Below are 18,098 nucleotides of genomic sequence, written 5' to 3'. Positions count from 1 at the left end.
TTGTTCTCATGCACGTTGAAGTTCCTGAAGGATGGCATATAGATATTCATAACACGCAGCGGAAGATAATAACAATCCTAGGAAGATCTTTTCGTATTTAAAATTTATTTACACGTCAAAGATCGGATCTGAGACGTACCTGATGAAGAGAGTCTCGTTTCAAAATTTCTTCGATAGTGCGAAGACTCTATGCGTATCCACACCGAGACTGATCCTTGCTATCAACTCTTTGATCAATGAAACCCGCGAACAAATTGAATGAAATATTGTGTTGAAATTTTTCTCAAAAATCTCAACTGCAAAGATAGAAGAACAAGAAAACACTTTTCTTGTAATTGTATTTTCTCTATTGGCTTTGTATTGTACTCTCACTTTCACAAATCGATTTTTCTTCTCAAGAAATAATAATAATTCTACAAATTTTTCTCCATCACCCTTTATATAGTATCACATATAAACTCTTTTCCTATTTGGTTGAGGTAATGATTTACTTAAGGTAAAAATTTAATTTCAAAATTAAACTTTATGGAATTTTGTAAGGAAAAATCGTAATCCCATTCTCAATGGGTTTTCCCGTGGCTGCCGATCATTGGAATTTTCCTATTAAAACATGAAACCAATGTTTTGTTGCAGACGTCCTTTTATGGACTTTTATTTTTCGTCCAATTCTAAATTGGATTTCCAAATAATATATTATATACATACCTTATATAAATAAATATTAATTATATGTATATATATCACATATATATTTCAACCAAGAGATAATTTAATTTTCTATTCCAAATAGAAAACTTCAATTTATTCACAATATTAATTATATCCTTTGTGCTAGCAAAGAATATAATAATATTTCATTTGAACTAATAACTAAATTTATTTGACCAATTAAATTATTTAATTTAATTATCAAATAGTAAAGTAATTAATTCTTTAGCAAAGATCAGAACACTCGTTAGTGTGCGACCCCATAGGTTCAATATTAAGCCGGTAGTAAATTGATCACATCAATGTACTAATCAAGGGTGTCGTCTAGCAACACTCCTTAACGACCGGATAGAATGAAGTATACAATTTACTCTCAAGAACCCGTAGAAGAATAATGTAGTAATTTCCTCTGTCCTTATAGATCTGGGTCACCCTAGGATATAGTTCAACTGTCAAATCCTAACAGGTGACCAACTATGCGTTCATGTCAAATATAATCGAATATTGAATGACCTAAGAAAATCTTTTCTTCTTTCATTCAATTGCCCTGGCCAAGGTCTTAGTTTGGTCGTTTATAATTCATGACAACATGGAGCTTAAACTCATTACCAAGAGTTGACAGATTCCGTCTTGATCAATCACTAATTTTACAAGCATTTAATCGTACCCAATATACTTTCAACTATCGCCTTAAGGCCATTGGTGTCTAGTATCAAAGCACAATAAATAACTTGTCAATTACTATGATGATCTCAGGTCATAGGAAATTTTTACATCACATTCTTCAAGAGAATATCCTATTGACAATTTATGGTAATTCTAACCATTAGGAATTATCCAGTGAGTCGGTTCAATGATCATATCTCTATATGCATCATCTATTTATGTGATTTAGTTAATGAGATCAACTAATCTTCATCCCATAAAGACGATCACATAAATATTGATCTAGCCGGATTAGTAATGTCCAAATTAATAATCCTACGATCAAGAACAAATTTAGATTTAGTTGTAAAAGACTATACTTTCATTATCAAGATTCCCATCACGATGACAAGTTTCAACATTTAATCAAGGACCTTATTAAATTAATAAAGCAATTAATAATAACTATGATAAAAGAATATCAAATGCCATATATTTTATATCAAATAACGTTCACAAAATATGTTCAAATCATAATTTACGAGATTGGATCTAGGGCATATCTACTATATCTCTAACATTAATTATGCACAAGCAAAGGGACAAAGAAGAAAAAATTGAAACTATCAAGTCATTATGTTGAAGTTATCATCCAATAAACTTTATGAATCCCTAATTGCAAAATATTAAACCAACTTGATTAGGTTACTTACAATATATAGTATAATATCTTTAAAAAAATTGTGCGACGTCAAGCAAAGCATCTTTAGGTAAGTACATGTAACTAATAATTGGTTGGTGCAATTGTTAAGTTTATAACGTGATGGTTTGGCTAATCTTAAAGGGATAAGTATCTAATTATTTGGAGACAGAGACAGAAAATAAGTTTTTTCTCTTGAATAAGCGCTGTTAGGTTGTTGAGAAAACAAGTGAAAGAGCACATTGTTTTGTTGTCATGCACGTTGAAGTTCCTGAACGATTGCATATAAATGTTCATAACACGCAGTGGAAGACAATAACAATTCTAGAAAAATCTTTTCGTGTTTAAAATTTATTTACATGTCAAAGATCGGATCTGAGACGTACCTGGTGAAGAGAGTCTCGTTTTAAAATTTCTTCGATAGTGCGAAGACTCTATGCGTATCCACACCGAGACCGATCCTTGCTATCAACTCTTTGATCAATGAAACCCGCGAACAAATTGAATGAAATATTGTGTTAAAATTTTTCTCAAAAATCTCAACTGCAAAGATAGAAGAACAAGAAAACAATTTTCTTGTAATTGTATTTTCTCTCTTAGCTTTGTATTGTACACAAAGTGATTTTTCTTCTCAAGAAATAATAATAATTCTGCAAATTTTTCTCCATCACCCTTTATATAATATCACCTATAAACCCTTTTTCTATTTGGTTGAGGTAATAATTTACTTAAGGTAAAAGTTTAATTTCAAAATTAAACTTTATGGAATTTTGTAATGAAAAATCGTAATCCCATTCTCAATGGGTTTTCCCGTGGCTGCCGATCATGGACTTTCCATGTCGTCCAATTCCAAGCATTGGAATTTTCCTATTAAAACATGAAATTAATGTTTTGTTGCAGACGTCTTTTTATGGACTTTTATTTTTCGTCCAATTCTAAATTGGATTTCCAAATAATATATTATATACATACCTTATATAAATAAATATAAATTATATGTATATATATCACATATATATTTCAACCAAGAGATAATTTAATTTTCTATTCCAAATAAAAAACTTCAATTTATTCACAATATTAATTATATCCTTTGTGCTAGCAAAGAATATAATAATATTTTATTTGAACTAATAACTAAATTTATTTGACTAATTAAATTATTTAATTTAATTATCAAATAGTAAAGTAATTAATCCTTTAGCAAAGATCAGAACACTCGTTAGTGTGCGACCCCATAGGTTCAATACTAAGCCGGTAGTAAATGGATCACATCAATATACTAATCAATGGTGGCGTCTAGCAACACTCCTTAACGACCGGATAGAATGAAGTATACAATTTACTCTCAAGAACCCGTAGAAGAATAATGTAGTAATTCCTTCTGTCCTTATAGCTCTGGGTCACCCTAGGATATGGTTCAACTGTCAAATCCTAATAGGCGACCAACTATGCGTTCATGTCAAATATAATCGAACATTGAATAACCTAAGAAACTCTTTTCTTTTTTCATTCAATTGCCCTGGCCAAGGTCTTAGTTTGGTCGTTTATAATTCATGACAACATGGAGCTTAAACTCATTACCAAGAGTTGACAGATTCCATCTTGATCAATCACTAATTTTACAAGCATTTAATCGTACCCAATATCCTTTCAACTATCGCCCTAGGGCTATTGGTGTCTAGTATCAAAGCACATTAAATAACTTGTTAATTACTATGATGATCTCAGGTCATAGGAAATTCTTACATCACATTCTTCAAGAGAATATCCTATTGACAGTTTATGGTAATTCTAACCATTAGGAATTATCCAGTGAGTCGGTTCAATGATCATATCTCTATATGCATCATCTATTTATGTGATTTAGTTAATGAGATCAACTAATCTTCATCCCATAAAGACGATCACATAAATATTGATCTAGCCGGATTACTAATGTCCAAATTAATAATCCTACGATCAAGAACAAATTTAGATTTAGTTGTAAAAGACTATACTTTCATTATCAAGATTCCTATCACGATGACAAGTTTCAACATTTAATCAAGGACCTTATTAAATTAATAAAGCAATTAATAATAACTATGATAAAAGAATATCAAATGCCATATATTTTATATCAAATAACGTTCACAAAATATGTTCAAATCATTATTTATGAGATTGGATCTAGGGCATATCCACTATATCCCTAACAATCTCCCACTTGCACTTGAGTCAATCGCTCTTGTACTTCATGCCCAATTTTTACGTGTCCTTGTCAAACTCTTTTGAGTCAAGAGCTTTAGTGAATGGGTGTGGAGCAGTTTTCTTTCCATCAACCTTTTGAATCTAGACGTCTCCACGTTCAATGATCTCTCTTATCAAGTGATACCTTCGCCGAACGTGTTTGGATTTTTGGTGTGATCTTGGTTCTTTTGCTTGTGCAATGGCTCCAGTGTTGTCACACAACAATGGAACGACACCTTCTATTGAAGGAACCACACCAAGTTCAGTTAAGAACTTTTTCATCCATACAGCTTCCTTAGCAGCTTCTCTAGCTGCTATATATACTGTTTCAGTCACTGAATCAGCTACTGTAGCTTATTTGGAACTTTTTCAACCCACTGCACCACCATTTAAGGTGAATACATAACCAGAAATAGATTTGCTATCATTTTTATCTGAAGAGAAACTAGCATCAGTATAACCTTCAAGTTTCAACTCAGAATCTTCATAGATGAGAAATTTATCTTTAGTCCTTCTTAAGTACTTAAGAATGGTCTTTACTATCTTCCAATGTTCCTCATCAGTATTTTTATGATATCAGCTAGTCACTCCAAGTGCATAAGCCACATCTGGATGTGTACATGTCATGGTATACATGATAGCTCCCACTGCACTAGCGTATGGGATCCTACTCATGCGTTCTCTCTCTTCAGGTGTTTTAGGACAATCCTCCATATTGAGAGTAATTTCAGTGCCTATCGGTATATAGCCTCTTTTAAAATTATCCATGTTATACCTCTTTAAGATGGTATCAATGTACAAAGACTGGGAAAGTCCAAGTAGCTTCCTCGATCTATCTCTACAGATATTTATTTCTAATATATAAGTTGCTTCTCCCAAGTGTTTCATGGAGAACTGTTCAGATAGCCAAATATTGGTACTTTGCAATGCCGGTGTGTCATTCCCTATGAGAAATATATCATCAACATACAATACTAAGAATATAATTGTGCTCTCACTAACCTTTTTGTACACACAAGGTTCTTCTTCGCATCTAACAAAATTATTGTCTTGTTAAAGTGAATATTCCAACTTCGAGAAGCTTGCTTTAGCCCATAAATGGATCTTTGTAGCTTGCAAATTTTATTATGATCGGACGAAGATGTGAAACCTTAATGTTGTGTCATATACACATCCTCTTCTAGCTCACCATTAAGGAAAGTTGTTTTCACATCCATTTGCCATATTTCATAAACATAGTATGCTGCTATAGCAAGCAAAATCCGAATTGATTTGAGCATTGCCACGAGAGAGAAAGTCTCGTCATAGTCGACTCCTTCTTTCTGACGATATCCCTTGGCAACAAGACGAGATTTGTAGGTCTCCACCTTTTCGTCTGCTCCAATCTTTTTCTTAAAAACTCATTTACAACCTATAGATTTTATATCCTTTGAAGGTTCAACTAAAGTCCATACTTTATTTTCCTTCTTGGATTCCATTTCGGATTCCATGGCCTTATGCCATTTATCATAATCAGAACTTTATATAGCCTCTTCATAGGTCTTAGGTTCATCATCATTATGATCAATCTCATTTGATACATTATCTTGTACCATTAGATTTAATCTAGTTGGTACATGACGTTCTCGTATAGACCTTCTAATAGGTGCTTGTACAACATGTTCACCTTGTGTTGGATTTGGTTGTTGTTCAATTTGGTTTGGAACTGGTTCATTAACCTGTTCTTAAACTACATTTAGTTCTTGAACTTCAACCTTTGAAGATGGAAACTTCCTTGTCAACTTCAAAACATCCAATAAAGGTTCTTCAACTTCTGTCTCATGATCTTGATTTTGTGTTCATTCATTAATTTCTTGAACTTCATCAAGTTCTATTTCTCCACTATAATTTTCTTTCAAAAGAAATTCCCTTTCCAAAAAGGTTGCTCCTCTAGCCACAAACACTTTATAGTCAGAAGGGTGATAGAAATATTATCCCATTGTTTCTTTGGGATACCCAATGAACCTACATTTATCAGACCTTGAGTCAAGTTTATCAGACTGCAGTCTCTTAACATAAGCTGGACAACCCCAAACTTTAATGTGTTTAAGGTTAGGCTTACGTCCTTTCCATATCTCATATGGTGTTGTAGAGACTGACTTAGTGGGAACTTTATTAAGTAAGTATGTTGATGCTTCCAAAGCATATCCCCATAAATTTATTGGAAGATCAGTGAACCCCATCATAGATCTCACCATATCTAATAAGGTTCGATTTCTCCTTTCAGACACACCATTGTGTTGTGGTGTTCCTGGAGATATCCACTGGGAGAGAATCCCATTCTCTTTGAGATACCTAGCAAAATCTTCACTAAGATATTTTCCACCTCTATCATACCTTAGTACTTTGATACTTTTACCAGTCTGTTTCTCAACTTCACTACAGAACCTTTTGAACATTTCAAAAGATACACAAATTCATATCTTGACATATCATCAGTGAAGGTGATGAAGTAAGAGTATCTACCTCTAGCTTGAATTTTTATGGGCCCACAAACATCTGTATAAATTAGTCCCAATAATTCAGAAGCTCTTTCTCCACTTCCAGTAAATGGAGATTTGGTCATTTTTCCTTTGAGGCAAGATTCACAAGTTGGATATGATTCAAAATCATACTTATCAAGGTACCCTTCCTTGTACAACTTGTTAATTCTTTTCTCTCCAATATGACCAAGCCTACAATGCCAAAGGTATGTATGATTTACATGATCATCTCTTTTTCTCTTAAGACTTGAAACATGCATAATCAAATTAACGTTCACATTAGGTAAGACATAAACATCATGTTGGAAATAGCCATTCACATATAAATCATCACCATAATAAATGGAGCAAATACCATTGCCTATAATAATGCGAAACCCATGCTTGTCCAAAATAGAAGCTGAAATTATGTTCGAAACAAATTTAAGAACATAATAACAATCATCTAGCATAAGTACTTTGCCCAAAGGCATTATTAAAGAAATTGATCTTACAGGTATGGCTGCAACTTTTGCACTATTTCCAACTTGTATATTAACTTCTCCTTTCTTTAGTCTCATACTTATCTTGAACCCTTGCAACATATTGCAGATGTTATAACCACTTCCAGTATCTAATACCCACAGTGAAGAATTAGTAGTAGCTAAAGAAACCTTGAAAATATTTTTCATTAATATCTCACTTTGTTTCTTGTCCTTTAGAGTTGCAAGATACTCCTTGCAGTTTCTCTTCCAATGCTCTTTCTTCTTATAGTGAAAACATTCAGCATCATATATTGACTGCAAGATCAAGTCTTCAGGCTCATCGATCACATCAATGAGCTTTTCATGCATGATAACAATTCTCAAACTTCTATACCAGTCATCAAAGTTTGGTCCTATCAACTTGTTGGTCTCAAGTATTTCACGCAGTGATATAACAGACATATTGAGAAATCTAAAATTTAGAAAAGAAAAAGCAATAATATAAGAACATATTTACATATATCATAAAGACATGGACTTTTATCTAAATGATATTTTCACTAATTATTTTAAATTATTTACCCTCATTATAGTTTAAGAAATCTCTATTTCTTTTAGTGGAGTAAAGGAATCCTTTAACAATATGTATGAGCCCCTTGGATATCAAGTCGTTTCTCACGTATATTTTAAAGGTATGTACTTTTACCAATTGTATTCCCATACAATATCCTTAAATAGTTCTATGTCAAATAGTCTCCTGGTAATCAGGTCGATCCTATTGGCATAGTTGAGTTCATCCATCATGAAAGCAAAGAACTTATTAAATTTTATACTCCCCCGGGTAGTCCAGGCATCTAGTGTAAAATTAAATAATTCTTTCAATCCATATATCTAATGCAACAAATAATTTTAACAAATTCTCGAACTATAAGTCTCCTGGTTGTCAGGCCGTTCCTTATAAACAAGAAATAAATAAAATTATTTCTTTTGATGGATAACTTTACAATAAAATATCTTATATTTTATTATTTAAGAACTCAAATTTTAGTAAAAGAGAATTGTTACTAAAATAATTTTTAATAACATAAAGATCAAATCTTTTATAGAATGTGAATTTAGTTCAAGTTACCTACATGCTTAGTCCTAAATTAATTTACATCACATGTAATAAATAATTCAAAATTATGTAATGAACAAGCACGTGACACAAAAACGAAATTCAGCATCTTCTAACATGTTTATCTTATATGTCACATAAAATAATTCATGCTAGAACATTATTATTAATTTATATCTCATGAACTAATAACAATTAAAATAATTGTATAATCTAATAACCTATTATAGATTACCGTCGTATCTTGTACGAAATTTCAAATTCAAGTTACGAACTATCTCAATAGTTTAACTTATATGAATACATATTTTATTCACAATAAAATAATATCAATTTATATGCATCCAAACAATTTGACTATTGTACAAGACACATGTATTATGGTTTGAACTCTTCAAATATAATCTTAAAATATTTCATAAATAAATTTTAGACACAATAAACCACGACTCTAATACCACTGAAGGATGGCATATAGATACTCGTAACACGCAGCGGAAGATAATAACAATCCTAGGAAGATCTTTTCGTGTTTAAAATTTATTTACACGTCAAAGATCGGATCTGAAACGTACCTGGTGAAAAGAGTCTCGTTTCAAAATTTCTTCAATAGTGCGAAAACTCTATGCGTATCCACACCGAGACCGATCCTTGCTATCAACTCTTTGATCAATGAAACCCGCGAACAAATTGAATGAAATATTGTGTTGAAATTTTTCTAAAAAATCTCAACTGCAAAGATAGAAGAACAAGAAAACACTTTTCTTGTAATTGTATTTTCTCTCTTGACTTTGTATTGTACTCTCACTTTCACAAAGTGATTTTTCTTCTCAAGAAATAATAATAATTCTACAAATTTTTCTCCATCACCCTTTATACCTATAAACCCTTTTCCTATTTAGTTGAGGTAATGATTTACTTAAGGTAAAAGTTTAATTTTGAAATTAAACTTTATGGAATTTTGTAAGGAAAAATCGTAATCCCATTCTCAATGGGTTTTCCCGTGGCTGCCGATCATGGACTTTCCATGACGTCCAATTCCAAGCATTGGAATTTTCCTATTAAAACATGAAACCAATGTTTTGTTGCAGACGTCCTTTTATGGACTTTTATTTTTCGTCCAATTCTAAATTGGATTTCCAAATAATATATTATATACCTACCTTATATAAATAAATATTAATTATATGTATATATATCACATATATATTTCAACCAAGAGATAATTTAATTTTCTATTCCAAATAGAAAACTTCAATTTATTCACAATATTAATTATATCATTTGTGCTAGCAAAGAATACAATAATATTTTATTTGAACTAATAACTAAATTTATTTGATTAATTAAATTATTTAATTTAATTGTCAAATAGTAAAGTAATTAATCCTTTAGCAAAGATCAGAACACTCGTTAGTGTGCGACCCCATAGGTTCAATACTAAGCCGGTAGTAAATTGATCACATCAATATACTAATCAAGGGTGGCGTCTAGCAACACTCCTTAACGACCGGATAGAATGAAGTATACAATTTACTCTCAAGAACCCGTAGAAGAATAATGTAGTAATTCCTTCTGTCCTTATAGCTCTGGGTCACCCTAAGATATGGTTCAACTGTCGAATCCTAATAGGCGACCAACTATGCGTTCATGTCAAATAAAATCGAACATTGAATGACCTAAGAAACTCTTTTCTTCTTTCATTCAATTGCCCTGGCCATGGTCTTAGTTTGGTCGTTTATAATTCATGACAACATGGAGCTTAAACTCATTACCAAGAGTTGATAAATTCCGTCTTGATCAATCACTAATTTTATAAGCATTTAATCGTACCCAATATCCTTTCAACTATCGCCCTAGGGCCATTGGTGTCTAGTATCAAAGCACAATAAATAACTTGTCAATTACTATGATGATCTCACGTCATAGGAAATTCTTACATCACATTCTTCAAGAGAATATCCTATTGACAGTTTATGGTAATTCTAACCATTAGAAATTATCTAGTGAGTCGGTTCAATGATCATATCTCTATATGCATCATCTATTTATGTGATTTAGTTAATGAGATCAACTAATCTTCATCTCATAAAGACGATCAAATAAATATTGATCTAGCCAGATTACTAATGTCCAAATTAATAATCCTACGATCAAGAACATATTTAGATTAAGTTGTAAGAGACTATACTCTCATTATCAAGATCCCCATCACGATGACAAGTCTCAATATTTAATCAAGGACCTTATTAAATTAATAAAGCAATTAATAATAACTATGATAAAAGAATATCAAATGCCATATATTTTATATCAAATAACGTTCCCAAAATATGTTCAAATCATCATTTATGAGATTGAATCTAGGCCATATCCATTGTATCCCTAACAGTTCCACCCACTTTCTAGGCAGCCAAACATATTACTTAAGCTTTTGCACAATAGAAGTAATTGTTTTCTTTTCTTTCGAAATTCCAATTGTTGCCACACAAGTGAATTTTGTAAGAAACTGCATTAGTCAAAATATATGATTATTCAGAATCTAATGGTAACAGTAATTATCTGCGATTGAGCTTGAAATGATGATATCAAAGTGGAAATAAGGAGGGGAGATAATGATATCATTACGGGCTTTAGGTAGTGCAGCCTACTGGATTTTGGTTTTGGACTATTATTGTCATATTGTCATTTTAATCAATTGGGTCATAGTTTAAGCTGATGTACTCTGGCAGACATCTTTGTTGTGAGCCTATATAGGCCCTTGACTTTATGGGCTGAGGTTGTTTTGTAGAAATTGAGAGGGGAGAGTACGAAATTTTCTGTGTATTTCTGAATGAAATCACTGTACAAAGGACTGTGTATTTATACAAATGTATCACTAGTAAAGAAATTAAAAAATAAAAGAATAGCCTATTAATTTTGTACACTTGTCCTATTTTTACTAGCCTAAGTCTAACAATATAACTGCCTAATTATTCCTTCTGCATGTGACATTTTGTGTGCGTGTGAGAAGGATCTAGAATATGAGAGAGCTTTGAATGGTCCAAATTAAATCCATCATTGTTGTGTTCATCGGCTTAGATGATGCCACGTTGCTTCTCATGTGGTTTTTAACAAAAGCTAAGACCAAGTCCTAGCTTTATTTTGTCCGTTATTTGCTCACCTTTGACCTTCAGCCTTGGTTTTTCTTCTTCTTCATCGCCTCTTTTCTGAAAAGTAAAATGCTGAGATCTATTTATTCCAACAAGTTTTTAAGCCTGTTGAGTTGAAATAGGTAAGCAAATTCTAGTAATAATAGCGTGGTGCCGTGGGCAATGCTAGTATGTATTTTTGCACTTCAAAGTTTCTGTTTTCACTACAATTTCTTAATCTTATCTGCCTTCTTCGTTTTTGTTTTTATACTTGAAAGAATATATAAAATTATAACTACACAATTAGAAGTTATTGACATGTTTAAAACTAATACAATTCCGCAAATTAAATCAAATGTGCATAGACAAACGTGTTAATTGCGATTAGAGATGCAGTTTATAATAATTATATTGGATTCAATTGAATACAATATTGGGAAATTACATATTGAACCCATAATTTAAAATACACTATCTCAATGCTAAGAACCTTAAAAGGTGAACCATCTAATTTAAATCCGTGGACGTGCTTCTTAGCACAATTGTGAACGTAAAAATGATCTTACACACAGTAACCTTGAGCAAGCGAATTGCGAAAGTCCACAACGTCTAAACGTAGCAACTGACATTGCTGAGGAGAGGTGATTGCTGCATTCTTTGGGGAGATAATAGAATTGGTCAAATATGAGGCTCCATAACTACCTTCTCATGTCCTGATCCTTACTCCACTACTTTATGACTGAGTTCCTCCCTCACGATAATGTTTCATGTGCATCGCCGCAAGTTATAGCAGCCTAAACTCCCAATGTAACAATGACACACACAAACATACAGTGAGATACTTATATTACTTTGTGTCAATGTGTTAATTGCTTTTGTTGTTTCTGATTCTTCTAATTATGAAATCTAATTACTCACTTACCATTAATTAGGAAGTTATATGGAGGAGTGGGGATTTGTTTGGTCACGAAGTATTAAGAAGCCATTTCTGATTGCTCATTATTTAATCCTTAATACAAACTTTTGGGCTTTCTAATATAATTTGAATATGAAAGAAAATAATGAGAGGAAATGTTGGCCTAAGTTTTGAAGATTGACAAAGGAAGCTCAGGCATGAACCAAGTCCATCTGTTGTGTGCATAGACACAGGCAGATTCGAGCATGTGGGATGCACGTGAAGGAGATAAGCTTAACTCAGTCTAATTAATATCTCCTGATCGAAAAGGGTTGCATAATTGATAAGAAAAAGGACTCCTTAATCAAAGAGAACACTATCCAAGATAAATGAAAGAGTTAGAGGTTGAGATCAACTAGAACTCTTCCACCAAGGAAGAATAGCATTAGAACTCTAGTTATTTTCTACTCTACTAACTCTATAAATCGCAGGATGTTCTCATTCTACAGAAAACGCACAAAAGCAGAAGCTAAACGTGAATTGAGAGCAAAATAGCAAGGCATTTTGCAAGCAGTTCGTGTGTGATTCAACTGTGCGAACCTGAAGCTACATGAACCAGAATGAAGAACCAGTTCCAAGTGTCTGTCTTTTATTTTAGTTCAATTGTAGTAGGTATTTTCATATTGTACCTTTCATCTTTATCTATAGACAATTATAATAGGTACTCAGAGTATTCAAGTTAGAGTTAACTTGAAGTTGTCGCAACAGTTAGAGGCTGTGTGCCACAACGGGATTAGAGTTAATCCTAGGTTTACAAAAGTGTTTTGTAAATGCAGTTTTTGGCTCAGTGATTTAGTGAAGAGTTTTGGAAAAATCCTACTGGGAAGCAGGTCGTGATTTTTTCACCTTTTGAGCCAGGTATTTTCCACGTTAAAATCCTTGTGTTCTTTAATTTCTGCATTCATTATTCCGCAACAGTAGTATAAGGAACACATATAAGAACCAGGTCCTTCAATAATCTGTGCATGCGAAAAAGTGGACACCACACAAATTACCCCACCCCTTGTGTGGTATTGAAGTTAAAACATCAATTGATATCAGAGCAGGTTATCCTTGAAGAGGCTAACACCTTAGGAGAAGATCAAGATGAGTGCACCACCTGAAAACCGGGAAGGGCAATCCACTGCTTATGAACTTAGAAGGCAAACCATGAAGATGGATGTACCCAAGAAGGAAAGGAGCCTGACACTCAAAATCACTGAAGGTTCTGATCTAGAGTAAGATGAAATGGCTATGATCACAAAGGACTTCAAGAAGTACCTAATGAGAGGAAAGGGTTCTTCAAGAAATGGAGGCTACAACAAACCAAGGGTAACTAAAAAGCAGACCAATGAGGGCTGCTACAAGTGTGGGAAAACTGATCACCACATCAAAAACTGCCCTCAATTGGAAATTAAACGGAAGAAGGAAAGAGCTGAACGAAGAAACAGAAAGAAGGAACAAGTTCATCCCAAGAAGAACAAAGGATCAACAAAGGCTATGGTTGCAGCTTGGGGAGAAAGCTCAGATGAGGACTCAAATGATGAAGATGGAGATGAACAAGCACTTATGGCAATTGAAGAATCCGATAGGAATCTGAAGTAAGTATAATCCAACTAAAAGACAAGATTAAGTTTTTGTCTAAAGAAAGGCTATCTGAGTTACTTCTAGATTTCATTGATGAATCTGAGGATATAAACAATGAAAAGGAACAACTGTCTAAGGAATGTGTGATTTTAAAAGCAAAATATAAGAACATGGAATTTAGAGTTAGTGAAACTGTAAGTGAAAATACTGCTCTAAAGAATCAGGTTCATGCACTTGAATCAAATGTCCTAGAACTTAGATCTGAAAACCTAAAAATGAAATTAGGAAAAAGTAAGAAGACAACTGATTGCACACAACTCACTCTAGAAGAAAATGTAGGTAAACTAAAAGATGAGTTGTATAAGAAGGATGAGCAGGTAAGAATTCTGACAGAGGATCTAGGCAAGGTCAAGCATGAACTAGACAGAACTTTTAAATGGAACAGGTCCTCCGATGCACTGTCATGGCTACAAGAACATCATAGTAGAAATAGAAGAGGAATTGGCTTTGAAAATCTGCCACCTAAATGGGATCCCAAAAGCAAGTATCTCACACTTCCTGAGAATAAAATTTGCACACACTGTGGTAAGACTGGTCACAGTAAAAGTGAATGCACTGCAAAAGAAAAGGCTAGTCAAAAGAATAAAAAGTTTGCTCAAGGGAAAAATAGGTTACCGGGTTGGGCTAAAAAGAATTTGATTCATCTTTTTGCCTATAGAAAGGGACCCAAACTAGTTTTGGTTCCTAAGACTAACCCCTGATTTCCTTTTGCAGTCCAAGTGAACGGGAGCAGCCATATATGGTACATAGATAGTGGCTGCTCAAAGCACATGACAGAAAACAAGAACCAGTTCCTTTCACTTGATGACCTCAAATGAGGTAATATCTCCTTTGGAAATGGGAAGAAAGGTGAGATCATTGGGGTTGGTACGGTAGGTAAGACTGACTCTCACTCGATTGAGAATGTCTATTTGATAGACGGCCTAAAATACAGTCTAATTAGTGTATCACAACTGTGTTATAGAGGTAACTTGGTAGCATTCACCTCTACTAAATAATTTGTGATTAATCTTACCACTGACAAGATTGTTTTGCAGGAAAAAAGAGTGAACAATATATATATTGTAGATCTATCCACACTGTCAGAAAATGAACTTACTTGCTTAAGTGTGTTGGACAATGATCCCCTCCTTTGGCACAAGAGACTTGGACATGCAAGTCTGAGTCAACTCAACAAATTAGTCTCCAAGGACTTGGTGATAGGACTGCCTAACATCAAGTTCAAGGAAGACAAAGTTTGTGAGGCTTGTGCAAGGGGGAAGCAGGTAAGATCCTCCTTTAAATGCAAGAAAATGGTAAGTACCACCAGAACGATGGAACTGTTCCATATGGATCTCTGTGGTCCAATGAGAACATTAAGCAGAGGTGGTAAAAGATACGTGATGGTGCTTGTTGATGATTACTCTAGGTTTACTTGGACATTATTTTTAACATCTAAAGATGAAGCATTTGACATGTTCACTTCTTTTGTTAGAAAAACTCAGAAACAACTAGGTAATCAACTTGCATCAATTAGGTCTGATCATGGCACTGAATTTGAAAATGCTAAATTTGCTAAATTTTGTGATGAGCATGGCTTAGATCATAATTTTTCTGCTCCTAGAACTCCACAACAAAATGGAGTAGTTGAAAGAAAGAATAGGACACTTGAATATATGGCTAGGACTATACTTTTTTCTAGTAAACTGTCCCATATCTTCTGGGCAGAAGCTGTAAATACTGCATGCTACATCATAAATAGGTGCGGTAAATACTGCATGCTACATCTCAGACACCGTACGTTAATTCTACAGTGGTTAGCTATATTTGTGTACATTTTGTAGGTTTTGCTCCCAATTTAGAGTTGTGTAGTAAAGATATTGTGGAGGTGAAGAACAAAATTTGTATTAGGGTACAAAAGGTAGCAGTGTGGATTGGAATTTTGGGTTTAGAAGTTACCATATGTTCTGATCTCAGCATAGGCCTTTTATTTTTGTGGAGGTTAGGTCTCCGCCCACCTCTTAATTATTTGTACTTGTGTTTGTCTATCAATATAATTATAGGGATCGTCTTAGCCAAACCTCTCGTCACCCCAGGTCTAGTAACTTGGGCGCTGGCTTCAATTAAAACAAGAATAACTTTTAAATCAAGATTATGTTAACGGAATTCAGAGAAAAGGATATAACTTTTAAATCAAGATTATTGCATTGTTCTAAATTGGTACTATAGCACTCACCATTTTAATGTGCTGCATAATTAACTATGGTCTCTACCGTGAACGAAACATTTTTTAAAATTCATTTCATACCTCAAGCGTAATTAGGATTTAAAAATTAAATAATTCATTTTAAAATGAGGGGTTTCCAATAAATTTTCTGTTGAAATAAATCCAAATAATTTTACCTAATAGCTTCTGCATGTATTTTTGCTGCAACGCTTTTGGCCCATCAATAATTAAGTAGGCAATGCTAGTGAGGCATTTAAGGCATTAGCAATTGACAATTGTAGGCACGGTTGCTTGAAGGGTAAACTACATCGAAACCGAAGCTTTGCACTTCAAAGTTTCTGTTTTCACTACAATTTCATCATCTTATCTGTCTTCTTCGTTTTTGTTTTTATACTTGAAAGAATATATAAAATTATAACTACACAATTAGAAGTTATTGACATGTTTAAAACTAATACAATTCCGCAAATTAAATCAAATGTGCATAGACAAACGTGTTAATTGCGATTAGAGATGCAGTTTATAATAATTATATTGGATTCAATTGAATACAATATTGGGAAACATTACTAAATTTTAACAAATATTACATATTGAACCCATAATTTAAAATATACTATCTCAATACTAAGAACCTTAAAAGGTGAACCATCAAATTTAAATCCGTGGATGTGCTTCTGATAGCAATATCTAGACAAATACTTAACCATTCACGGGGGCGGAGCTAGCCTTAAAGTTACAGGTTCGGCCGAATCGAGTAACATTGATCTAATTTTATATTTGTCTTAAGAAATTTATTTAATATATATACGAATTATCAATTTAGAACCTAATAAGTTAAAAGAGCAAGAATATAAAACTTATAAGCTTCAAATCCTTACTCTAATAGACTCACCGAATATATTTTAGGATAATACACACGAACAGCCTTCAAGTTATCCTATTTTTTTTCTTGGATGTTTTCTTGAGTGTTTGGCTTGTGAGTGAAAAATTATTTATCAAAAGATTGATATTAATATATAAATATTTGTTGGAGCAAGTAATATGAAGTAAAACTTGAAATGTTTGTAGAATAACATGGCATACACCAACAAATGAGAAAATTTTCTTCTCCTTTTTAAAGATAGTTTTCATAAGCCAACTTAGAAAAAAGATATCACCTGTAGTTGAGTGTTCTTTCCATTGTTGTCGGATTATTCTCGCATTTACAGCTTGGTATGCTTTAATTCCTAAAAGAAAGAAGAAACTTGGCAATAGGCACTTGCTATTAACTAAGTGATAACTAATATAATTGTCAACTCTTGCAAGTTGCATCCGCCTGAGTTTAATGAGAACACCGACGGTTCAAAGTAGAGTGGCTAACTTCATATATATGGGTCTTAGTACTTTGATATATTACTACAATTTTTTTTTTGCTCCAAAACCTAACTCTTAAATTAATCTTACTAAGATCTGGTCGTGCTTACCCCTTAAAGATAGGCATTATGATCTTACTCAACATATCCAATCCATAGGCTTGTAATGGTTAGGGTTCGTTTGGTTGGTGGGATAACAGATTATATGCAGTATAATTTTATTTTGTTGTTGGTTGAATTTTTGAATCCGAGATTAACAATTTCGAGATTAATTTATACCACAATTGTGATATTATTGTTGGGTTTAAGCTTCTTGGAGCTTAAAAGAAGCTTCCTAGAGTTTAAAAGAGGGTGAATGAAAAATGGAGGAAAAATAAAATTTTGATTTTCCCTCTTTGACAAATGGACATTGTCCCATATTGGGAGAGAAAAAGAAT

At 33.1% G+C, this 18,098-nt stretch overlaps 1 protein-coding gene across 1 annotated transcript; it reads right to left on the bottom strand.

Annotated features, from left to right (window-relative positions):
• Window positions 1-4,861: 4,861 nt before the first annotated feature.
• Window positions 4,862-7,733, bottom strand: LOC138894500 (uncharacterized). The gene is made up of 3 exons (XM_070179200.1): window positions 6,684-7,733; window positions 5,456-5,676; window positions 4,862-5,318 (listed from the first exon to the last, which is right to left on the bottom strand). The coding sequence occupies exons 1-3, from the start codon at window positions 7,731-7,733 to the stop codon at window positions 4,862-4,864; spliced, it is 1,728 nt and encodes a 575-aa protein (XP_070035301.1).
• Window positions 7,734-18,098: the final 10,365 nt, after the last annotated feature.

The sequence above is a fragment of the Nicotiana tomentosiformis genome, chromosome 6 (genome assembly GCF_000390325.3).
Source record: "Nicotiana tomentosiformis chromosome 6, ASM39032v3, whole genome shotgun sequence".
Classification (NCBI taxonomy): domain Eukaryota; kingdom Viridiplantae; phylum Streptophyta; class Magnoliopsida; order Solanales; family Solanaceae; genus Nicotiana; species Nicotiana tomentosiformis.
The sequence above is the reverse complement of the archived record's forward strand: the minus strand, read 5'-3'. Positions and strand labels throughout refer to the sequence as shown.